General features: G+C 45.1%; 1 protein-coding gene and 1 non-coding gene across 2 annotated transcripts in view; both read left to right on the top strand.

The window, feature by feature from the left end:
* TEX14 (testis expressed 14, intercellular bridge forming factor) overlaps positions 1-24,901 on the top strand; it is a 106,302-nt gene that overhangs the window by 41,177 nt on the left and 40,224 nt on the right. Inside the window, exons 3-13 of the mRNA XM_061142634.1 lie at positions 1,524-1,638; positions 5,390-5,555; positions 6,324-6,457; positions 8,183-8,264; positions 8,831-8,961; positions 10,064-10,177; positions 11,095-11,218; positions 12,641-12,819; positions 17,982-18,133; positions 19,241-19,431; positions 20,211-20,361. Of these exons, the coding sequence (XP_060998617.1) occupies positions 1,524-1,638; positions 5,390-5,555; positions 6,324-6,457; positions 8,183-8,264; positions 8,831-8,961; positions 10,064-10,177; positions 11,095-11,218; positions 12,641-12,819; positions 17,982-18,133; positions 19,241-19,431; positions 20,211-20,361 (1,539 nt within the window). The remainder of the gene's footprint in view (positions 1-1,523; positions 1,639-5,389; positions 5,556-6,323; positions 6,458-8,182; positions 8,265-8,830; positions 8,962-10,063; positions 10,178-11,094; positions 11,219-12,640; positions 12,820-17,981; positions 18,134-19,240; positions 19,432-20,210; positions 20,362-24,901) is intronic.
* Positions 23-237, top strand: LOC133057998 (small nucleolar RNA U3). The gene has a single exon (XR_009693130.1). It is a non-coding gene; the product is annotated as a small nucleolar RNA U3 (small nucleolar RNA).

The following is a 24,901-nucleotide window of genomic DNA, read 5'->3' as shown; positions in this document are numbered from 1 at the left end:
GAACACCTAGCGCTCTCTGGTTAAGACTATACTTTCAGGGATCATTTCTATAGTTCGTTACTAGAGAAGTTTCTCTGATCGTGTAGAGCACCCGAAACCACGAGGAGGAGACGCAGCGTTCTCTCCTGAGCGTGAAACCGGCTTTTGGTGTTGCTTCTGCAGCTGCCATTAGCCATTGATGATCGTTCTTCTTTTCCTTCTTGGAGATGAAGAGGGAGAGAACGTAGTCTGAGTGGCTTTGGGTGTCATTTAAATGATCTTGTATGGTAGGGCTCTTTATTTTTTACCTGGGGTGTTTATGTAGCTTGTTAATTGTTACTGATATTGACCGTTATTTTTTAGGTAGTATGTTGTTTGTGCTTTGTGGTTACTTAGAGTTTGGGGTATTATGTGGTTTTCCTGTAGAAAGAACTTCTTTGTTTTTTTAAGTTGGATGTGTGTGGTGGCTCTAGATGCTAGAAAATGTGCTTCTCATACAAAATCACTGGGCCGAAAAGGTTTACTATGGAGCAAGAGTCATTTAGATTATTTCACTTTTGTGATTCCCCCAAGGGCTGTAGCACACCAGGCTTTTCTATTAGTCACCAATTCCCTCAGTTTATTCAAACTCGTGACTATTGCATCAGTGATGTGCCATCAAACTATCTCCTCCTCTGTCGTCCTCTTGTGCTCCTCCCTTTAATTTTTCTCAGCGTCAGTTTTTTTTTTTTTTCCCCAAGGAATCAGTTCTTTGCATCAGGTGGCCAAAGTATTGCAGTTTCAGTATCAGTCCTTCCAATGAATATTCAGGACTGATTTTCTTTAGGATGGACTGGTTGGATCTCCTTGCAGTCCAACGGACTCTCAAGAGTCTTCTCCAACACCACAATTAACACCACAGTTCAAAGGCACCAATTCTTCGGTACTACTCAGGTTTCATATCCATACATGATTACAGGAAAAACCATAGCTTTGAATAGATGGACCTTTCTTTGTTGGCAAAGTAATGTCTCTGCTTTTTAATAAGCTGTCTAGGTTGATCATAACTTTTCCATGGAGCAAGTGTCTTAATTACAGCTGCAGTCACCATCTGCAGTGATTTTGAGGATACTAGCAAGTTTCAGTCCATTGGGTCCCAAACAGTTGGATAGGACTGAGCGACTTTTAAACATTTTTCAGTTACGTTTATGTGTTTTGATCACGTGTCTTTTTAGTTTGCTGAGTTTGTTGTGTGTAAACATCTCAACTTATCATGAATTCCCTTTTTATGTTTGAAGACTGAGAACAGTTTTCTTTTGTTTTTGTTTTGTTTTGTTCTTTTCCCTTTTCTTTTGTTCATGTAGTGGAGTGTGGTTTTCAGCAGGCATTTTCTGGAAGTATCATTTTGAGTGTGTAAACACTGGTTTCTTTCTAGTTGATTCTGTGTCCTTTTGTGTTACTATCAGTAATGAGGGCTTTCATTTTTCCTTTAATTAAAAAAATACTGTAAAAGGAATTTTAATTTTTTTCTTGTATTTGCATTGATCCTGATATTTGCTTTGCAGGAATTTATGTTGATGCAGTTAACTCCCTGGGCCAGACAGCCCTTTTCATTGCAGCATTATTAGGCCTTACAAAATTAGTTGATGTCCTGGTGGATTATGGAGCAGATCCAAATCAGTAAGTATAATAATATGACTATCTAGAAAATACACACTAAAGATCAACTGGAGTGTTTGGAAACTAATTTAACAAGATATTAAAGGAATCTTTACTAATTTATGTTGGTGAACTACATTTGTACACTTATATTGAAACATGCTTTATTTTATTTTATTGGTCGCACAGCTTGCAGGATCTTAGTCCCCTGACCAGGGATTAAACCCAGGCCCCCAGTGGAAAACTGGTCGTAACTACTAGAGTGCTGTGGTTCAGATGGTAAAGCATCTGCCTGCAATTTAGGAGACCTGGGTTCGATCCCTGGGTCGGGAAGATCCCCTGGAGAAGGAAATGGCAACCCACTCCAGTACTCTTGCCTGGAAAATCCCATGGCTTGGAAAATCCCATGGACAGAGGAGCCTGATAGGCCCATGGGGTCTCAAAGAGTCGGACACTACTGATCAATTTCTTTAAAAGCCTCTTAAAAAACCCACTAGACCACCAGGGAATTAACAGAAACGTGATTTTTTAACTATTAATAAAGTTTTCTGAGCAGTTTTACTAGACCCTATGAAATAAGTGAACCTCATTATTTATTAATTGATTTAGTCATTAACAAGCACTGCTTGTATAGTTCCATCCACATTATTGTTTGTATGATTCATTTAAAAGCACTTTAACATACCCCACAGCTAAGTTCTTATTCAGTGATACTTGGCATTGCTTTGTCAGGATGACATTTGTAGTTGTGGTTTAGAAGAATTTGAGTAATGGTCAAATTTTTTTTTAAATTAATTTATTTTTTTTAATGTGGACCATTTTTAAAGTCTTTACTGAATTCATTACAATACTGTTTCTGTTTGACGTTGACCATGAGGCATGTGGGATCATAGCTCCCTGACCAGGGATCGAACCTGCACCTCCTGCATTGGAAGGCAAAGTCTTAACCACTGGACCACCAGGGAAGTCCCCCACAAATTTTAATATGAAAGCAACACACTGTAATGAGGCAGCTAAAAGTGAACATTTCTTCTCTCCATGTAGGACTTTTTGCTTTGTCCAGGGCCTTCCCAGGTAACAGGGAAAAGCAGGTATTTTTATGGTTTACACTGAACAGAACCAGAAACAAATTTTGAGCATTTACATGATTCCAGCTAATTTTCACAGGAATGCCAGAATATGTACATCATAAGTCATAAAATACCTTTCATATCTAATATAAGGAGGCCCTACTTAATGTATTTTTTTTTAAATACTGATTTTGGAAGTTTGTTGTTATAAGATTGTTTACTTAGAGGGGAAAAAAATTGGAAGCTTGGAGAAGTATAAGGGAAAAACTCAGCAGGATGAGAATTCTGTGACCCAGAGATAACATAATGAACATTTTGCTTTGTTTCCTTCCAGAATTTTTCTGGACTCACATACACTCTGTCTCTGCTGTATCAAAACTCAGAAATAGCCCTGCCTGCAGTTCTGCAGCAAAAACAAGTAAATAAAAAATATATATATATAATAGTAAAAAAGCAAAAGAAAAATAATCTTTAATACTCCTGATTAGGGGACTGACCCTCCCAGAAAGTTTAAATGGCTGGTCCATAATGATGCATTGTGTTAATGACAAATCTGAGACCAGGAGCCCAGCACCTGAAGAATTCAGAAATTCCCTTTTTAGAAATCCCCATCATAACAGGAGGAAGTGGGAAAGGACAATATCAGGAGGAGGAAGGTAGGCCCCTTAGCTTTTAATTTTGTGATAGGAACACTTTCATGTACTTTAAAATATCTTCCATCAAGGTGAAAGGAAATTTCGGGGGGGAGAATATATTCCTAAGGGCTCCATGGAAATGCTGTGATGGCCTGGGCTTATTGAGGTCACAGAGTCAGATGCCTGCAGGACTAAGTGGGTTCAGTGGGTACAGGCTCTGTCTAAGTAGCATCTGATGCAACTGGGCAGAAAAGGAAGCCATGGAGGCCAGATTTTCCAAGAGACTAAAAATCTCAACTTTTATTGTGAAATCCCCAAAGTGTTAAATATTGTCCATGACTTTAAATTCTTATTTTAAAATACTATATGGACCAAATAAAACATGCCTCTGGGTTGCCAAATCAGTCTGTGGGCCTCTAGTTTTCAGCCTCTAGAATAAATTAACAAAGCAATACATTTTGATACCACTTGAACCTGGATTCTCTTGTATGGTTAGTTGGGCATAAGAAATATTCCTTTCTTCCTTAGCATTCATGAGAAATAAAAAATAATATCTTCTCTCTTCCTACCTAGCTCTCTTACTGTTTATGGGAAGAATGATTAGAAGGCTGTAAAACATTATATACAAATTTATTTTTAAAGCAAGGAGAATGTTACAGTTCCCATAGTGCAGTGTGCTGGACTGCTCATCAGGCCTAGAAATAGGAGAGAACTCACAGTGAGATGGTCCACTGCCTCATTGGCATCACCTGGGGAACTTGTAGAGTACACATTCCCGAGCTCCATGCTTGCAGATTCTGATTCAGTCTGCTGTATAGTCTGATATCTGTATTTTTGACAGATATCCCAATGACTTATTAAATAAATATGGTATGTCTGTATACTGGAATACTATGCAGCTATTAAAAAGGAATTGAGGTGGCTTGTATGTTTTCATATTGAAATTTCTCCTAGATATATTGTTAAAAGGAAATATTTAAATGCATAACAGTTAATATAGCATTCTTTGTTTTGTTTTTTGGCCACGTTATGTGGTTTGTGAGATCTTACTTACCTGGCTAGAGATTGAACCCAGGCTCTCAGCAGTGGTGAAAGTGCCAAGTCCTAACCACTGGACCACCAGGGAATTCCCAATATAGCATATTCTTATTCCTACTTGTACGTGCATAGAAAATTTCTGGAAGGATACAAAAACTGGTAACAGTAGTTGCCTCTAGGCAAGAGAATTGTGGGTCTGGAATTGGGAGACTTTCTTCTTTTTATCTTCTTTTCCTCTTTTTTTTTATTATTATTTTTAAAATTTCTCCTTTCTTTCCCCCTTCCTTCTCCCATTTTTGTTTCTTTTTAAAGAGAGCAAGCCCTGGAACTTCCCTGGTGGTTCAGACTCCATGCAGGGAGCTCAGGTTTGATCCCCTGGTTGGGAAACTTAAAATCTTGCATGCTGCTTGGCATGGCCAAAAAAAAAAAAAAAAAGCAAGCTCTATAGGTGATCCTGATGTTAGGAAACCACAGCTGCATATCACATCTTCACATCTCATTAAGGGTGTCCCTTCATGTCTCAGATAGTTTATTGGCTTTGGTTACATTTTTTGAGTTGTAGGTGCTTGACCACATTGCTGATGCCAAGGTTTGTGGGCCTCTACCATAGCACTTAGGAGATAGAGACATTCTCACATGAGATGATCTCTGGTTAGGCTGTGCTTCACCAGCCTTGACCACGTGGCACAATAGACATGAAGGTTTCAGGGCAGCCAGCGTCAGGGGACTGGAGACAGAACACTGGGTTTTGAACCAGATCCATGCCTGGGTGTGAATCTTGGCTTTGCCCTTTTTGTTTCCTCATCTGTAAATTGAGAAATAATACTCCTTGAACAGTGGTGGTAAAGATGGGAGAGGGGAAGGTGTATAAAGATGGGAGTGTTAACGGTGTTATTGGTGTGTCACTAATGGTGTTCATACAGTTCTCCTATCACCAAAGGTTGCCTTTGCAGTAAGGGAGCCCTGTGTTATCCATGGAAGGGGAGGAGTGTTTCCATGGACACTCATTGTACCCCTCCCCTCCTCCAGCCGCTGCTTTGATGGGAGTACTCCTGTCCATGCAGCAGCATTTTCAGGCAACCAGTGGATCCTCAGCAAACTGCTGGATGCAGGGGGTGATCTTCGACTCCACGACGAGAAGGGCCAAAACCCGCAGACCTGGGCTCTGGCAGCAGGGAAGGAGCGCAGCACCGTGGTAAGGGAGGGCCTGCTCTGCAGACGTGCTGGTAAGAGAGTGCAGGGCCAGAGGCCGGTCCGGGGACAGTACAGGGCTTGCCATCAGCCCTGGGCACACATGCCTGGGATGAAGCAAGTGAACCAACTGTAAAGCCTCGGTCAGTTTTTCTGGTCATCCATTCAGTGGGGAGAGAGGACGATTGTGGTTTTGTCTGACCCTTAACTAGCACTTACCCTGCATCAGATGTTCTGAATTAAACTAGTTAAAAATATTTAATCATTTAATCTTCACAACTACCCTCAGGTAGGTCCTATTATTGTCTCCATTTTACAGATGGGGAAAGTGAAGTGCATTGACATTAAGTAACTTGTCTGTAGTCACATGCTGGCAGGCATGATGTGTTTTACTGAGGGCTAAATCATCTAACAAATGGAAAGAATAAAGGACTTGCACAGTGCTGGGCACATGGAGGGAAGGGGGAGATGGGCAGAGTCCCCTCCCTCGGGTTCTCCTGCTCATTAGCTACTGGGCCTTGGAAACAAGTTAAAATACTCCTGCCTCAGTTTCCTCATCTGTTGAATGAAGGGTTTGGAGGAAATTATCGTCAAATAAGCTCCCTGAAAATGGAATCATGTCATTCCGTATCTTTAGGGAATCCCGTGGCCCCTTCCCTTGCCAGAGATTTCCCTGTGGGGGACTCCTGTCTCCTCAGACCATTCCGGTCCCACTGAAAGCCAGGCTGGCCGTTAGCTGTGTGGGGTTGACCGTCCCTGCTGTGTGTTGCAGATGGTGGAGTTCATGCAGCGCTGCGCGGCACACATGCAGGCCATCATCCAGGGCTTCTCTGACCTCCTGAAGAAGATTGACTCCCCTCAGCGGCTCATTAGTGGCCTGCCCCGGTTTGGGGGCCTCATGCAGGGGTGAGTGCTGCCGCAAGCAGAGTCGGATGTTCTGCATCACCCAGCGTTCCCTGTGGGGGCCTTGCAGCCTGGGCCACCTTGGTCCCCCCACACTAGTTCCTTCCAGCACCTGCCCACCCAAAGGGGTGAGCTTCAAGGGAGAGGATGTGGCCCCTGAAAACCATCAGTGTGCCATCCACTCCCACTCCCCGCTTCCAGGAATGTTGGGGGAAACGAGTTCTGGGCTCCAGTGGGAAGCACCCTATGGTTAGCAGGGAAGGAAGGAACTTTTCAGCTCTGGGCTGCCCAGCAGAAAACCCTTTCTCTGCAGAACAACTGGCTAGCTTTTTTTTTTGGTCATCTCAGAGCCATGGAAAGCATGTTCCTTTATTAGTAAGGTTGCAGAAGACCACAAATGCTTAATTTAAGGTTCCTCAGGCTATTTTAAGCTGGCCTAAGACTTGCTGCCACCTGGGTGGGCAGCCTCCCCAGCCCCCATCACAGCTGCAGGAGGTGGGCTCCATCCAGGCATCTCTTCATGCTCAGGAGAGTTATTTGAAGTTTTCTGGGCTTTATTGACTTAGGATTTATATGTGGAAAATTGTGTCCATTGTGACTTTCTCTGATGGCATCTTTATCTGTTATTGGGGTGGCTAGACTTGTCTCATCCTTCACAGGCTCCCACATCTTATTCTTTGCACATCAAGTCCTGGTTTTCTTCTCATGACCTGGATGCTTCTCATGAGAGATAAGTTCGTGATTCCCTTAAGGACCAGTTACTCCTAACTGCTCTCCTTGCTGCCACTCTTGCCCATCTTGGTTCTTTACTCAGCGTGGAGAATGACCTCTTAAAAATGAAATCTGAATTGTGCCACTCAGTACTAAAAACCCTTTTAGGGTCTTCCCAAGGCTATCAGGTTTAAGCACCTGAACCCCTCATCCGGCCTTGGAGCCCCTACTTGGTTCAGGTCTTCTACCGCCTCTCCTGCCAGAGTTAGGATCTTGGCAAACCGAATTTCTTGAGATAGAGCCGAAGCCTAGTCCCTGCTGCTGTTTTGTGACCTCAGGCCAGCAGGTTTCCCCTTTCTGGCTCCATTTTTTCCTGTCTGTAACATGAGAAAGTTGGACAAGATACTCTTTATGATTCGTTCCAACTTTGACCATCTGTATTCGTTATCTGTCGCACTAAGCCCAAACTTAGTGGCTGCAAACAACAGTAAATATCTCACAGTTTCCGTAGGTCAGGGATCAGGGGGTGGCTCAGCTGGGTGGCTCTGGCTCAGGGCATCTCACGACGATGTGGTTGAGATGCAGCGTGGGCTGCAGCGTTCCGGGACTGCAGGGTTCAGTTCCAGGATGGTCATTCACACGGCTGGCAGACTGGTGCTGGGTGTTGGTCACCCCCGTGAGGCTGCTGGAGCACCCTCACAACATGGCAGCTGGCCTTCTCCAGAGCACGGGCTGCAGGAGAGATCAGGGCAGAAGCCCTGGGGGCCTGGCTTTGGCACTCACACCACGCGGTCGTTTCCACAGTATCCTGATGGGCAAACAGGTCAGCCCTCTCTGACCTGTGCGTGGCTACACAAGGGCACGGACACCAGGAAATGGGTACCGCAGGGTCCTTTCAGATGGCTGGCTGTTAAGTGGTAACAACGAAACCCAACTACACATGCTGACAGCTTGGTTCAGTGTTGCTCCTCTGGGTATGGTTCCTCCTTACTTTCCCCTCCTCTTTTCAATATTTAGAAACCCTAACGGCTCTCCTAACCGACCGCTGAAGGCTGGAGTCATTTCTGCCCAAAATATCTACAGCTTTGGCTTTGGAAAGGTAAGAGGTTGCCACCACCAGCCACTGTTTGCGGGACTCACTGGGGAATTCCCTGGCCCGGCTCTGGCCTCGGGCCCCACGACTTCATCCAACACGGCCTCCCACATCCTCCCCAAAGTGTTCTCTTCTTTACTGCTTTTGCAGGACAAGTACCTCTCAGTGTTTCTGTCTTTACTGAAAAATGATGAAAGCCCCGGAGAGTTCTTTTGAATGACTCTGGGCTAGATTCGGGGAGTTTTAGGAACTGAACCTTTAATTCCCAGCAAAGGCCCCAGACATGTTCTGTGGGGGCCTCATGGGATACCTGAGGCCTGGTGCTTCCTGTAGGCGTCTGACCTCTTTCTGTGAGCCTCATTTTCCTTACCAGCAAGAGGGAAAGAGTATCACAACCTTGCAGAGTTTCTTGGAAGATTAAAGATAATAAAAAGAATTACACCCAGTGCATAGGGGTATCCAGCAAATTGGTAAATAGAAGCTACCTTTATTTTTAGATGGCTGACAAGATTCTGGAGGTAGTTAAGTTTTTCCGTTTTCTCCCTCTATTTGAAACTCTGCTTTGCTTTCAGTTTTATCTTACAGGAGGCACACAGCTGGCCTATCTAGGATCTCTTCCAGTAATTGGAGAAAAGGAAGTGATTCAAGCTGACGATGAGCCCACTTTCTCTTTCTTCAGTGGCCCCTACATGGTCATGACCAAGTAAGCAGAAGTTGGCCGGTGGAAGTCGGATTTAGTCCCACAGGAAGAATAGACTTTGTGTGACTTCCCTGTATGGGGAGGGTTTCTGCCTGAACACAGGGACATACTGAAATGCAAATGTCTCCATCAGGATTTCTCAATCTGTACACCATTGACATTTTTGTTCCCCTGTGTTGTTGGGGGTGGTCCTGTGCACTGTAGGATGTTTGGGAGTGTCCCTGGTTTCTCCTCACTAGATTCCAGTAGCAGCTCTGCCTGCACCCCCAACCCCCTGCATTTATGATCGTGACAACCAGAATGTCTACAGTCAAGGCCAGATGGCCCCTTGTTGAGAACCACTGCTCTGAAAGATTACTTATAACAGTGTTTCAACCTCTCTGCTCTCTAGAAAATTAGAGGCAGCATAGTGGTGACTGGCCTCTGATACAGGTCAAAGGCACTGAAGCCCCACAAGCATCAGCTAATGGCTCTCACCAGCTGATGCAACAGAGATGGCAGTAATAAGATCTGACTCTGACAGAAGTCCCTGGGATGGGCTCAGTCTCCAGCGACCAGCGTCCTACAGGATCACCTGAGTTGTCCTGTCCAAGGTCTCTTGTCCTCCTTGAACCTGGCTGCTGCTTCCCTGCTTAGCAGTCACACCCATCTGAGAAGGCCTCTGCAGACTGGCTCTGTGTCTCATGCAGATGTGCTTCTTGTTTTCCTGCCTGAACCACGGATTTGTCACGTCCTCTCTTCTTCCGTCCACCTCATGTCCCTCCCCAGACCAGCCTCCCAACTGGCCTCTCATTCTCCAGACACCCCTGCCCACCACTCCCCACACAGCTGGTGCCCTGGTCTTTGTAACATGCAAACCTGATCAAGTCACTCCCTCCCTTAAATCCTGCCACCTGTACTAAGTCCCTGAAGTGCTTTAGGCCCTGGGGGTAGGAGCGGGGAGGACAGGGGAGGACGCATGCTGCAGGGGCATGTCGTGGGGGTGGGGTGGGGCTGTACAGAATCTGTGTGAACACTATTCCTCTGATCACATGTCTGCAGAAGTGGCTGTTCACTCCCTCCTGCTCACACCCCGTTCTGCTCACACTCTCTCCTGCCCCGGCAGCCTGGTGTGGAACGGGAGCAGGGTCACGGTGAAGGAGCTGCACCTCCCCACCCACCCGCACTGCAGCAGGCTGCGGCTGGCTGACCTGTTAATCGCCGAGCAAGAGCACAGTAGGTGAGAAAGAAAACCCAGGAGCATCTCAGACCCAAGTTCAGGGCTGTACCTGAGGGTGGAGACCAGCCTCCTCAGCCTCAGCATTTCCTCCTGGTAGGTTGATTTGACTTTCCAGGGCTGCCAAGAAGGAAAAAGAAGCATTCTTGAATAGCCTGAGTGCTGGGGATGGTGGTAATGAGGGGCTCAATTAATAGACTCCCTGCATGTCTCTCAGGTCCAGCCTCAGGCCTGGCTGGCTCATCTGCAGCCCTCAAGGCCCACCATCAGGACCGCGTGCGCTGTCTCTCCTTGGAAAACATGCCCATGGGTCTCAGTACCTTAGGTTTCCTGTGGCTCAGGGGTTAGTCCTTCAGGTCTTGCTGGGGCAGGAACTTCATCCTTGGTTGCATACCAGCGCTGCTGAGGCCTTGGAATAGTCCCTGGCTCATCAAGTTCACTCAACTCCTATAAAGCCAAACCCTTCCTTTTGGGAAAGTCAGCCTAAAGGGACTCAAGGAGGCTGGAGAGGCTCATAGACACAGTGTGGATTCTGATGTGAGGCTGGGTGGGAGGTGTGACCTTGGGCCTGACCTCTCCCTGGCCTTTGCTTCCTGATCTCTGTGAGTGTAACTGTAATGGCACCTTTCCTGTAGCTGGTTATTAGGATCAAGGTGATGTATGTCAAGGCCCTTCCTTAGTAGCTCTTAGTGACACTGTCATTGATGACCCTAAGCCTTCAGGTTCTGATCAGTGAAAAGCTAAGAATTCCATGAACAGAGAACTCGACCCCTACCCCATCCCACTTTCTTAGCAGAACATTGTGTGTAAATAGAATTTGTTTGGAATGTGTTCAGGGAGCCCAGAAGAAAGGAAAGCACCCATCGTTTCATCCTGTCCTCTTTCCCTCTGCCTCACCTGGGGCTTCTTTGCCTCTGCAGCAAGTTGCGGCACCCCCACTTGCTGCAGCTGATGGCTGTGTGCCTGTCCCCGGACCTGGAGAAGACCCGCCTCGTGTACGAGCGCATCACGGTGGGCACGCTGTTCAGTGTCCTCCACGAACGGGTAAATGACTATTTGCCTGCATTTCCCCTTGCTGCCTTTCCCCGCCACTCTGACTCTCCTTTTCCTCCCCCTCTCTTCTTTTCCCCCAGCAGCAGAGTTCCCGTCTGTGCATGCATAGAAGAGAAATCTCTTTGTTCTTTACTCAGAGAGGGGCTATATAATGCACCGTTTAAAGCTAATCAGCACATTGGAACTAGTATGATTTTGTTATTGTTAGTCTGGCTTTTTAAATCACACATCTGAGAGCTCAGTAGACCCAGAAAACACACAGCCACACTTTTAACTAACAATAACCAAACAGTCTCTGGCCTTATTTTCTGGCATTTTCACTTGTGCCCTATTGCAGGGGCCCTCAGCCTCCCAGATCTAATGCCTGATGATCTAAGATGGCACTGATGTAATAATAATAGAAATAAAGTGCACAATAAATGTAATGTGCTTGAATCATCTGGAAACTTTACCTCCCCTGCCCCCATCCGTGGAAAAATTGTCTTCCACAAAACTGGTCCCTGGTGCCAAAAAGGGTGGGGACTGCTGCCCTTTGGGACCTTTATATGCAAGGCCTTGTCTGTCCCTTCCTGCTTTCCCGATTTCCTGGTGGAGGGTATGGGGCACACAGACTGCTTGGGAGCTTGCTTTGGCCTGAAATGTGACTTCCAAAAGGTCCTGAAAGATTGGTTTTTCTTTCTCCATGGCTTTGTTTTGAAGACCCTGGGCTGGAGTGAGAAGAGAGCCTGCGGGAAGGGCCCTTCCCTGAAATGGCTCACCCCTCCTCCTTCCCCGGGCACCGCCTCTCAGTGTTATAGCTCCCTTTCCTCTCCTCGGGGGAGGGCATTGACTTTAAATGCCACTTCTGGGGAGAGAAGAGAGAAGTTGTGACTGGGTATGTTAGTGGGAGGGAACTTCTGTCCTCCTGGAGTGAAGTTTCTGGGTCCTCTGACGGCAGTGGGGGTTGGATTGTCCTTTATGATCAGGTTCTTCCGCAGCACAGGCTTGGCATCGCCAGTGGCGGTGGGGCCCACACTGGAGGTGCGGACCAGGTTCAAGGACTTCTCTCCTCATTTTCTTCGTAACATCAAGCAGCTTGGCTAAGGGAGAGGAACCCAGGTTTGGAGTCGGGGGCCTGAGTCAGTGGGACCTCAGGCTGGTCACTTAACCTCATTGGATTTTAGGTTCCCCACCATGACACCAGGTGGCTGTCATGAAGGTCAATGCAAAAGACTTTGGAAACTGTGAAGCATTCTGTGGCTTCACAACAGCCCAAGTATCTCTCCGTCACCTTGCCATGCAGTGTGTGTGTGTTGGGAAGGGGTGGCATTCACTGTGCTCTGCGTTCCACCCTTCGGGGCGCCACTGCCCCCCAGGCCTCCGCCTCCCACTGTGGCCTCCGCATTGCTGGTCAGACTTTGTTCTTGCTTGCAGCGGGCCCAGTTCCCCATGTTGCACTTGGAGGTGATCGTGCACCTGCTGCTCCAGATCTCCGATGCCCTGAGATACCTGCATTCCCGGGGCTTTATCCACCGTTCCCTCAGCTCCTACGCCATCCACATTGTCTCCACAGGGGAAGCTAGGCTGACCAACCTGGAGTACATGATGGAAAGGTAGGTGCACCTCGATCATGACTTCCAAACAGGGTCTCCCCAGGGCGGGTGCTTTGCTGTAGAGAGAGAATCTGATCTGGGCAGGATCCCTCATTGGTGGGCTGAACTGCCTTATCAGTGGAGGAGGAGGTTTCCCAATGTCTTCCCCTGTCACCCAAGGTTAGAGGGACTCTGGGGAAGTTACTTCTGTTCATTATAATAAACACTTAACAAGCGTGAGCACATGTTAGCCAGACTGTAAGTTTTCAAAATTTTCTGTGGCTTCACACAGCCCAAGTATCTCTCACTCACCTTGCCATGCAGTGTTTGTGTGTCGGGAAGGGGTGGCATTTACGGTGCTCTGTGTTCCTCCCTTCCGGGGCTCCGCTGCCCCCCCGGCCTCCGCCTTCCTCTGTGTCCTCCGCATTGCTGGTCAGCAAGAAAGAGCAAGCCTGGAGGGACACGTGGCAGGGTTTAGGGACTGCCAGAAATGGGTGTATCATTACTTCCCACTTTACAGTGCCCAGCGCCCAGTCACCTCTTCCCTGCAGGCAGGCTGGGAAATGCACCACAGCTGCACATCCTGGAAGATGCGAGAAGGCAGTGGGTGCTGGTGAACCTTGCTGGTGAGCCTTACGATCCTGACCTGAGTGGGCAGGGCTCAGTGCAGGGAGGGAAGTAGTGATGAAAACGTCATCCTTACTCAAGGTTTGGGGGATGGACTTCATTTCCCATTTGGCAGAAGTCAGAGTCCTCTCCTTCCAGTTCTGGGGGACAGAGGATCTACCCTGTGCTTCCTTGCTGTCCTCCAGAGCTCTGAGTCCCAGGCCCAGGGCTGCTCCGGTATAGCTGTGAGGCCTGAGCCACCGGCAGACCCCTGGCTGAGACCTGCTTACCTCTGCTGAGCCTGGTCCTCACCCATCACCATCACTGAGGCTTTATTTCTGAGTCTCTGGCAGGTCTTACACGCATACCTGCTAAGTCACTTCAGTCATGTCCAGCTTTTTGCGACCCTATGGACTGTTGCCTGCCAGACACCTCTGTCTATGGGATTTTCCAGGCAAGAATGCTGGAGGGGGTTGCCATGCCCTCCTCCAGGGGTTCTTCCTGACCCAGGGATCGAACCCTCATCCCTTATGTCTCCTGCATTGGCAGGCGAGTTCTTTACCATTAGTGCCACCTGGGAAGCCCCTGGCAGGTCTTACATCTCATAATTTACTTCTTAGAAAAGCTCTATGAGGACAGGGGTTTCTGTTTTATCTGCTGCCATATCTCAGATACCTAGAGCAGGCCTCCACACAGTGGGAGCTCAGCATGTTCTTTATTTTTTTAATTAAAAAAAGTTTTTTTAAACAATGTATTTATTTATTTGGCTGCGCCGGGTCTCAGTTGCAGCACACAGGATCTTTAGTTGTGACATGTGGGATCTTTAGTTGCAGCATGTGGGATCTAGTTCACTGAGCAGGGATCAAAGCCGGGCCCCCTCCATTAGGAGCGTGGAGTCTTAGCCAGTGGACCACCAGGGAAATTCCTTTTTATTTTTAAAATTCTATTTTATTTATTTACAGACAATTTTATTTATTTATTTATGGCCATTCCATGCTGTATGTGGAATCATAGTTCACTGACCGGGGATTGAAGCCACACCCCCTGCATTGGCAGCGTGGAGTCTTAACCACTGGACCACCAGGGAAGTTCCTCAACATGTTTTTTAAATGAATGAAGTGGAAAGGCTATCACCTCCCAGGGCCTTGTGTGCCCCTTGTCTCTCTGTCTGGAGAGGAGAGCACGGGTTAGATTGGGCTTCCCCTTGTGGGCCTTGGCAAAGAGTTTGAATTTAATCCTTAAAACACTGGGATTTTAAATACTTAAAATACTGTGAAGGATTTTTTTTAGCAGAATGATATTCTGGCTGATTTACAGGTTGAGAAGCTCCTCCTCGCTCGTGCATGGAGACGGCGGTGATGGGAGGAGAGAGCAGCAGGGAGAAGTTAGCTGTGACTGGAGCCGTTTTCCGTTGGAAACCGGTGGAGGCCAGATAGCTCTCGCCGGTTGAGCTGCTCAGTCTCAGACCTGGTCAATTCTCAATCCCAGTGTCTCCCTCTGCCTACAAGATTAAGTCCCTTCAGTTTGTAGAGTGGGAAGCCTTCCACAGTGGGGGCTCCGTCCGCAGCATCACGCTCATCACTTACCACTCTGCCTGGCCGTCTGAGGACACTTGCAGGCCATGCCATTTCTCAGGGCTGCTTCTCACGCCTGGAATACCTGGCGCTCCCGTTTTTCCTTTTAAACTTATTTCTGACACCATCTTCCACCACACCCCATGAAGCCTATACTGAAGCCCTTTCCCCAAATCACCGAGCATGCTTCACTGCCCAGCAGTCAAGTGTCGGCCCCTCCGAATGGTGAGCTCCAAGAGGGCAGGAACCATGCTAGGGTTTGTTCATCTTTACTGCCCAGCTCAGCACCTGCCACATAGTAGTAAGTGCTCAGGAAGCATTTGAAGTGAATCCTTGAAGTGATTCAGAGCAAGGTTCCCCACTTTGGCTATGTGTTCAAGAGCTAAACGGTTTGGACATTTTTCCTGTTAATAGACTTTCCAAGGTTGACAAAACCCCAGCTGTTTGCCAGTGATGCAGCGCCACCTGTTGTTCGCATGGAGGTGTAACAGTTTCTTTGACACGCTCTCCAATAGAAACGTGAATCCTACAGTAAAATGGGGATTTGGAGATGGCCAGCCTCAACCCTGGGCTTCCCTGGTGGCTCAGACACGAAAGAATCTGCCTGCAGTGCAGGAGACCCGGGTTCTGTCCCTGGGTCAGGAAGATCCCCTGGAGAAGGGAATGGCAATCCACTCCAGTATTCTTGCCTGGGAAAGCCCATGGACAGAAGAGCCTGATGGGCTACAGTCTATGAGGTCGCAAAGAGTCAGACATGACTGAGCAACTAAACAACAACAACAACAACATTCGTATTAATTCCTTACTTGCTTAGTGCTTTATGGCTCACAGAGAGTTTCCACACATGTGATCTCATTTGATGCTCATGACAGCTGTGTGCAGAAGGCAGCGCTGATTTCATCCTGAGGACTTTTGGTGGCCCAGAGGACACTTAGGACCTCTGACTTAGTTCCCAAGGAGCCAGGTTGCAAAGTTGAGTTATTCAAGCAAATCAGTGAAACTTTGAGTACTAAACTGAGAGGGCTCATTTCCAAGAGGGCAGAGCTCAGAAAAGAAGCAATCGTGAAGAGTTGGAGGAGTCCCAGAAGGCTTTGAGGGAGGCTGCAAGGGGTTCTTGAAAAAATCTTAGGTTCATTTATTCAAAAGTAAGCATTGAGGCCTTGGTATAAGTTTAGAGTTCTGATGATATAAGAGATAAGAAGCCTGCCTCATGGAGCAGATAATCAGTTCAGTTCAGTCGCTCAGTCGTGTCCGACTCTTTGCGACCCCATGAATCGCAGCACGCCAAATCACAAACTCCCGGAGTTTACTCAAACTCATGCCCATCGAGTCGGTGATGCCATCCAGCCATCTCATCCTCTGTTGTCCCCTTCTCCTCCTGCCCCCAATCCCTCCCGGCATCAGGGTCTTTTCCAACGAATCAGCTGAGGTGGCCAAAGTATTGGAGTTTCAGTTTCAGCTTTCAGTCCTTCCAGTGAACACCCAGGACTGATCTCCTTCAGGATGGACTGGTTGGATCTCCTTGCAGTCCAAGGGACTCTCAAGAGTCTTCTCCAACACCATAGTTCAAAAACATCAATTTTTCAGTGCTCAGCTTTCTTCATAGTCCAACTCTCACATCCATACATGACCACTGGAAAAACCATAGCCTTGACCAGACGGACCTTTGTTGGCAAAGTAGTGTCTCTGCTTCTTAACATGCTGTCTAGGTTGGTCATAACTTTCCTTCCAAGGAGTAAGCGTCTTTTAATTTCATGGCTGCAGTCACCATCTGCAATGATTTTGGAACCCCAAAAAATAAAGTCTGACACTGTTTCCACTGTCTCCCCATCTATTTCCCATGAGGTGATGGGACCAGATGCCATGATTTTAGTTTTCTGAATGTTAAGCTTTAAGCCAACTTTTTCACTCTCCTCTTTCACTTTCATCAAGAGGCTTTTTAGTTCCTCTTCACTTTCTGCCATAAGGGTGGTGTCATCTGCATATCTGAGGTTATTGATATTTCTCCTGGCAGTCTTGATTCCAGCTTGTGCTTCTTCCAGCCCAGCGTTTCTCATGATGTACTCTGCATATAAGTTAAATAAGCAGGCTGACAATATACAGCCTTGACGTACTCCTTTTCCTATTTGGAACCAGTCTGTTGGTCCAAGTCCAGTTCTAACTGTTGCTTCCTGACCTGCATGCAGGTTTCTCAAGAGGCAGGTCAGGTGGTCTGGTATTCCCATCTCCTTCAGAATTTTCCACAGTTTATTGTGATCCACACAGTCAAAGGCTTTGGCGTAGTCAATAAAGCAGAAATAGATGTTTTTCTGGAACTCTCTTGCTTTTTTGATGATCCAGCGGATATTGGCAATTTGATCTCTGGTTCCTCTGCCTTTTCTAAAACCAGCTTGAACATCTGGAAGTTCTCGGTTCACGTATTGCTGAAGCCTGGCTTGGAGAATTTTGAGCATTACCTTACTAGCATGTGAGATGAGTGCAATTGTGCGGTAGTTTGAGCATTCTTTGGGATTGCCTTTCTTAGGGATAGCAGATAATAAATAATAAATCAATGAACAAGAAATTCAGATAATAAATGCTCTGATGCCAGTAAAGGTGTTCTGGTAAGTCCTCTCCGAGGAGGTGATTTTCGAGCTAATGTTTTAATTATAAGAAGCACGCAGTCATGCTAGGATCTGTGGGCAGAGCATGCTCTCAGAAGAAACCACCAGTGCAAAAACCTGAAGTGGTGATGTGTTTGGCACGTTGGAGAAGCTGCAAGAGGGCCCCTGTGATTTGCGGGGAGTGAGTGAGCAGGAGGGAGTGGCCAGCTGAGGTGGGAGGTGGGGCAGGGCCTGCTCAGGTAGCAACAGTAAGGAATTGCAGGCAGTGTGGGTTGGTTCAGGATCTAGGTGGGTTTGTAGAAGCTCAAGGAGGTTATCAGCAAGTGTTTGACTCATGTGCTGCGTGGTAATCACAGGGATCCTTTAAGGCATCAGCCCTGCCTTGCATTTCCTTCCATAGCCAGGCTGGGGGTGCACACAGGGACCTCACTCGAGTGCCGCTCCCCACCCAGCTGTACGGCTGGGCCGCCCCGGAGGTGATCTTACAGAAGGCGGCCACCGTGAAGTCGGACATCTACAGCTTTTCCGTGATCATACAGGAGATTTTAACAGGTTGGTCAGAGAGCACACTGACAGTGACCGAAGCCCCTCTTCTTAGCTTGGGTTTCTCCCCTGCCGAAGAGTCACTTAGTGTTAGGAGAATGCAGGACACAGGGAAAAAAGACTTAAGGAAACCTCTTTGTGTTTATGCAAGATATGATCTCTCAGAAATCATTCTCTTTTAACCTGTTAAGATTCCACAAAGCCCACCTATTGGCTTGTCAATGGGAGTGCATTTAATCCAAGGAGAGTTTGTAAACTGAATATTGCTGTCAGTGCTTAGGGGTCTCTGCGAGGTGCCCCTTAAGAACCTGTTTTCTTTTTTAATTTTTATTGACATATGGTTGATTTACAGTGTTGTGCCAATCTCTGCTGTAGAGCAGAGTGACTCAGTTACACATATGTGTGCAATTCTTTTTTAATGTTCTTTCCCATTATGGTTGATCACAGGATATTGAGTGATGTAGTTTCTTGTGCTATACAGTAGGACCTTGTTGTTTATCCATTCCATTCTAAATGTAATAGTGTGCATTTACCAACCCCAAACTTCCAGTCCATCCCTCTCTTTCCCTTCTCCCCATTGGCAACCACAAGTTGTTTTCTATGTTAAGAACTTACAGATGAGGGGAAAGGACTGGCCTCTGAGAAGTAAATGGAAATCAAACACACGCAGGACCCATTGTATGTATAAGCAGTGTCACTTAAAAGAAACAGAGCCCTTCCAAACGTACAGGACTCTGAGGTGAAGGTATACATACCACATTCACTGACGGGGTGAGACTCAGCCCCATTTAGTAGTGTTTACAGCCTCAGAGGCAAAGCCTCACCTTCTGTGACACGAATGCATTGGGCAGGCCACCCTGACACCAGGAAACATCCCCTTGTGGTCCCCAGGTTTGCCGGCCAGAAGTCCATACCTGCAGGGGTCTGACACTGCTCTTTCCTGTCTCTGTTACAGGGATTTCCCTGTTATTTGGGTCAGATGGTTTCTCCTTTGTTATTGAGCTTCCAGTAGTTTTTCTACAGAAATTAATTTTAAAGAGATTGAGCAACTTGACAGAAGTTACCCAGTTTCATCTGATTTCTTAATGTTTCTTCTTCTGGCTTTTTCCTTAACAGACAATATACCCTGGGATGGCTTAGATGGCTCAGTCATTAAAGAAACCATAGTTTTGGGAAATTATTTAGAAGCTGATGTCAGGCTTCCGAAACCTTACTATGATATTGTTAAGTCAGGCATCCAGGTCAAGCAGAAAGATAGAACTATGAACCTTCAAGATATCCGGTATATTATGAAGAATGACTTAAAGGTAAGCTCTAAAGTTGTTAGGGGTCTATTTTTGCTTACCTATCTCAGGATAGATTAGGGAGTTAAGAGACCAAGAAGAAGCTAGAGATCAAGTTGTAGGAAGTTTTGGAAATCCTCATTTCATGACACTCTTTCTGTGTTCCCAAGAAAAGCCTAACTGCCTGACTTGGTGAGGGCAGCAGGAAATTGCAGAGGGACGCTGGAAAGGGTCAGTGTAAAAGGGGCACCCTGTAGGCACTAGTGTGATTCAGTGGATAGCAGCTTTAGTTACTTTAAAACAAATAATTTTGTTTATTTATTTATTTTTGGCCGTGCCAGGTCTTCGTTGCTGCACAGGCTCTTTCTCTAGTTGTGGCGAGGGGGGCTACTCTGTGGTTGTGGTGCACCAGCTCTCACGGTGATGGCCTCTCTTGTTGCAGAGCATGGGATCTCTGTGTGTGGGCTTCAGTAGTTGCAGCTCCCAGGCTCTAGAGCGCAGGCTCAGAAGTTGCGGTGCAGGGGCTTCGTTGCTCCACGGCACATGGGATCTTCCCAGATCAGAGACTGAATCCATGTCTCCTACATTGGTAGGTGGATTCTTTACCACTGAGCCACCAGTGAAGCCTCTGTTATTACTTTTCAAAGTATTGGTAATTACAGTGAGTTCATTTATGAGAACTACAGTGAGTCTACCCAACAGGAGTAACAGGGAGTTTATCTGACACCTAGATATGTTTCTAAAACACCAGTGACATTCAGATGATTGCAAATATGTCCTTGACAGTATTTCCCTTGTTACAGGATTTTATTGGAGCCCAGAGAACTCAGCCAACTGAGAGTCCCAGGGTGCAGAGATACGAATTTCATCCTGATGTCAATGTCTATCTAGGACTAACTTCAGAACATCCCAAAGAGACCCCTAACTTGGAAATAAAAGAGCTGAAGGAAACAGGTATGGCCTTAACTCAAGGTTTTGACATAACTGGGTTTTGAGAGCTGCAACTAATCAACTCCTCCAAATTATACCCGTAACTTATACTGGGAAAGATGACTGCCTTAGGAAAAAAAATCAAGATCCTTAAAATTAAGTTAAACTTTATGGGCTCCATATACACCTTGTCTAGAAGTGGGCAGTAACAATCTATTTCTTTCTAGTATGATTTAGGAATGTATTCAATCATTTCATAAGTAAACATGGTGATTTTTATTTAAAATTATTATCTGTTCATTGTTGCCCTAAAGGTCCGGGAGCGAGCGACGAGAATAAAAGCAGAAAACAAAATCTGGTGCAATGGGTCAGGGGACGTGCAGCCTCTGTTGGACTGAGGTGCAGAGTCCACTCTGAGTCCAGCTGTTACTCCTGATTGCAGACTACAAAACTTTCGCTGATCTGTCTTTCCCAAGACACTACATTGACATAGTCCAGATCTCCTTGTTTTGACCCCAGGCTCTTTCCTTGTGGGATAGTCTTGGGAACAGTCAGCAAGTGTGTAGGCAGTGTTCATACCTAACGCTGACCCGCTGTTCCAAGGTCCATGCTTTTATTACCCCAGTCATACTCCCTTCTGGGTCTGGCCTTGGGGTCTGTAAGAAGGCTGTTATTCTCAGAAAAGCATGAAAAATGTTTTTCATCATTGTTGATACATCATCAACACAGTTTCTTGATATATGCTGTTTTCCCAGGTGCTATTTCTATGAAATTTCTCAAGGCTCTGAGTGTACATTATTAGAAATTCCCACTACATCTCCCCTTTTTGTTTTTGCAGGAGTAGATATGCTGTCCGAGCAACTTCTTTCTTCATCATTTCTTGGATGATTTCTCTCGTGTATCTGAGGACTAGACACAAAACAGTTAGAAATATGCATCTTGATATTATAGTACCAAGCGATCCTCCTTCTAAAGTTTTAATCCACATCATGGGGTTAAGTTTATGTAAGCTTTCCTCAATTTCTTTAAAGAAATCAGTTTCTGGGAGTTATTGTAAGTGAACATTCTGCATATTAGAAATAGTAGCCTGTAATTAGGAAATATCTAAGGATAGATTATTATAAATGTGTTCTTGCAAATGTTTAGATAATTGATCCCAAGTATATGCACTTTGATCATATTTCTGAGGTGTGACACAAAATGAAGAGATATTCCAATCGCACTTAAGATGAATTTGTAATTTCAAATCTTGTATTTCATCCACTAGAAGGAGAACTGCATTTTCTAAACCAGTCAATCGTTCATTGCTTTCTTGGTCTGTATGGGTCTGACTTCCCCAGGCAGAACTTGCATTTTGGTGCCACTGCTGTACAAATGTAGTCATTTGTATAGTTTGATGCAGTGCAACCCCAGCTACTGCTGCGGTCGTGGCTGTCCCACGACAGCAATAATTCCCACAATAGCTGTTATAAGGAGTCCAATAAAGCTTTTGGAACATTGCAATACTTTTATTTGTAACCTTTAAAAGAGCATGTATTTCAGGGGAGCCTTCCCATGGTCTGGTTTGATTTCCTGGAAGACTGATTCCCAGTCTCCATCATAATATAACAAATGAGTGATTAGAATTATAAAGTGAAGAATTCAAGCAAGTATATAATTTGTAATCCTGGCAAGAAAGTTCTTGTGCACTTTCATCGATAGACATTGTTCCTTTCAAGAACACATAATGATCTCTCACACAAGCCTGAATATAAAATGCCCAGTTTGTACTGGTGTTAAATGTCAGTGAATAATTCGTTTTATCGGAATAATGTCCATCCCAAATTTGTAATTTTCTAAGAGTTAAAGCCAATTTCCAAATCTCTCCTTGCCCTCTCCCTTGATCCAGTTGTGGGAAGGAAGGTGACATGCCACTACCATGTCATGTAATTGGCTGATCTGAATGAGTGGTAATATTAGTATGGTCAAAGACTTTATACACCTGCCAACGCAGCCTTTTGTGAGGATTATGGGACTGATTTTGATGAGAGCAATTAGAGACTGCATACCCCTTTGGGGACCAGTCCCATACAATTCCATAGGAACCATTAATCAAAATTACTCCCCCTGTCCTGCGGCAGTTATTCCACTGAATGCGATGTTGTATTTCAGTCCACAGCTTGCGATGTTTACATAAAGGTCTGTCTGATTTGGTGTCATTGGATTCTGAGTCGTTACAAGCAAAACTCAGACCAGAGAGAAGATATAGTTGAACCTTAGTATAGTTATGATTTAAAGAATTAGTGAACCACCAGGCTTGCATAGATAATTTAAGACATCCTGTACCTGGTCCTACACAAATTGGCCAGGATTCATACCCATAAGTAACACTGAAGGGAGTCTCTTTCTCTTTTTAAACAAAAGGAAGGCGTGTATCTTCAGGTCCTGGTATCCAGGAAAAATCATTAACATAAATGGGAATCATAGAATCCCCCCAATCAATGGGTTTTAGTAATGGGGGAATTTGTATATATGCCCAATAAGTATAATTCTTTGCTTCTGCCAAAACCAGACGTATACTCACTGCAGTAGTTATCGGGGCAAACATAACCATGATGAGGTTGTCTGGAGTCACTAGTGGTTTCTGCTCAGTTTGACTCTACCAGCTGGAATCCACACAGGTTCTAGACCTTCTCCTGGGGAGATACAAGCAAACCCTCTTTCCCATGTAATTAACTTTCTCGGTGACCAAGCATTTGTTAGTGGATCTTGCCACCAAATCACAGGCTTAGTTGGATTTGTGGATGTAGCCTAAAAATGTCACTCAGCTGTAGTTTCCGTAGTTTGTGTCAAAATATTCAAAAACTGAGAGTAAATAAAGCTTTAATCAATATTGTTTATTGTCCTATGGCATTTCCCCCTTTTTGTTTTTGTATTGCATGTTTAAGTGATTGATTAGCCCTTTCCATTATGGCCTGTCTTTGTGGGTTATCAGCAATGTCAGTAGAATGTTTTATAGATCAAATTTTAAGAAATTGTTGGAGTGTTCTACTGATATAAGCAGGGCCATTATCAGTTTTTATAGTTTTTGGTAGTTTTATAGCAGCAAAAATGCATATTAATGTCTTTGTATATGTTTTGTAGTCTCACTGGAGTGAGCAGTGGCCCATATAAATTGAGAGAATGTATCAATAGTCATATGTACATAAGAGAGTTTACCAGAGGAGGATATGAGTTACATCCGTTATAACTATGGATTTTATATGGAACTGTATACCATCATTATATCAGTGGCTCAGTCATACATTTGATAATGTAAGGGACAATATTTCTTGAAACAGGCACTATAGAAAACAGTATAGTTAGCAGTAATAGTAAAATCATAAGATAGAATTTAAGTCAAGAACTTTTATTAGGTATAGCCCAGTGACGTCTTTAAGTCATCTGACTTAGTTTGTTAAATGACTATAGCTTGTTGTTAATTTCCTGGTTGTAGATCCGGGAGCATCTGATCTTTATTTAAAGACTAATTACCGAGATAAGTTTTAGAAACAAATTTAGAGTGTCATTTTTAATGAAGTAACTTTTTAATTTAACTTAAGAATGTCTTTTTAAATTTAACTTAATGACGCTTCTTAGCAATGTAACATAACCATAAGGAATTATCTAAGAAGTGAGTCTTAGTAAATACAGATCTTAATTAACAAAATTAGAACTTAAGATTCAATGAAATATTAGATGTCATAGGCCTGACATCAGTTGGGTGGATATTTCTTTTAGAGCTCCCCAGTATACTCTTGAGATTTTTGTATATGTCTGGAGACAGTCTTTTTTTTTTTTTTTTAACCTTGATAAGGCTGCTCAGAACCCAAATGTTTTTAATTTCTGGAGGGATGTGACAGAGAGAAAGGAAAAATGTTTTAATTTTATCCACAGGTGTAAATCACTAAATTGTTTTAAACCATCAGTGACTTGAGGAGATGAGCCTTTTTACATCTGAAAACAAAGATTAGAAGCCAGTAATATATTAGACAAAAAAGTCATGAAAACTGTAGTCATGTTTAGCAGTCTGTTCAACCTCATGTAACCAATCCCTTTGTTTTGTGATCCTTGCCTGATGACTAAGGATGTCAGTAAAAACGATAGTCTTCAAGAAGTTTCAGAGAAGGCAGTGGCACCCCACTCCAGTACTCTTGCCTGGAAAATCCCATGGACGGAGGAGCCTGGTGGGCTGCCGTCTATGGGGTCGCACAGAGTTGGACACGACTGAAGCAACATAGCAGCAGCAGCAGCCAAGAAGTTTGTGAAGTTTTTTGTTAACGTCTGTACTACCTGTCCAGCAAAATGGGTGTCCCAGTCACTGGAGATCTCAGACAATGTATTTTAAGCATTTTTTTTTTTATTGTGAGATATTAACCCTACAGCCAGGAAAGGCTTTATCTTATCAAATAAAAGTGAGGCTTGTCAGGGAGCCGGGAAAAGCCAAGTGGCTGTCTTGGACTTCCCATAGCCCTGACTGGTTTATAGCCATTATTTATCCATTTTAAATTTCCTTATAAGGGGTTAATTTTGTAGAAGCAGTATG

Source organism: Dama dama, chromosome 5, assembly GCF_033118175.1.
Source record: "Dama dama isolate Ldn47 chromosome 5, ASM3311817v1, whole genome shotgun sequence".
In the NCBI taxonomy this organism is placed as follows: Eukaryota; Metazoa; Chordata; class Mammalia; order Artiodactyla; family Cervidae; genus Dama; species Dama dama.
Note: the sequence above shows the minus strand (reverse complement) of the source record. Positions and strands in the feature narration are given on the sequence as shown.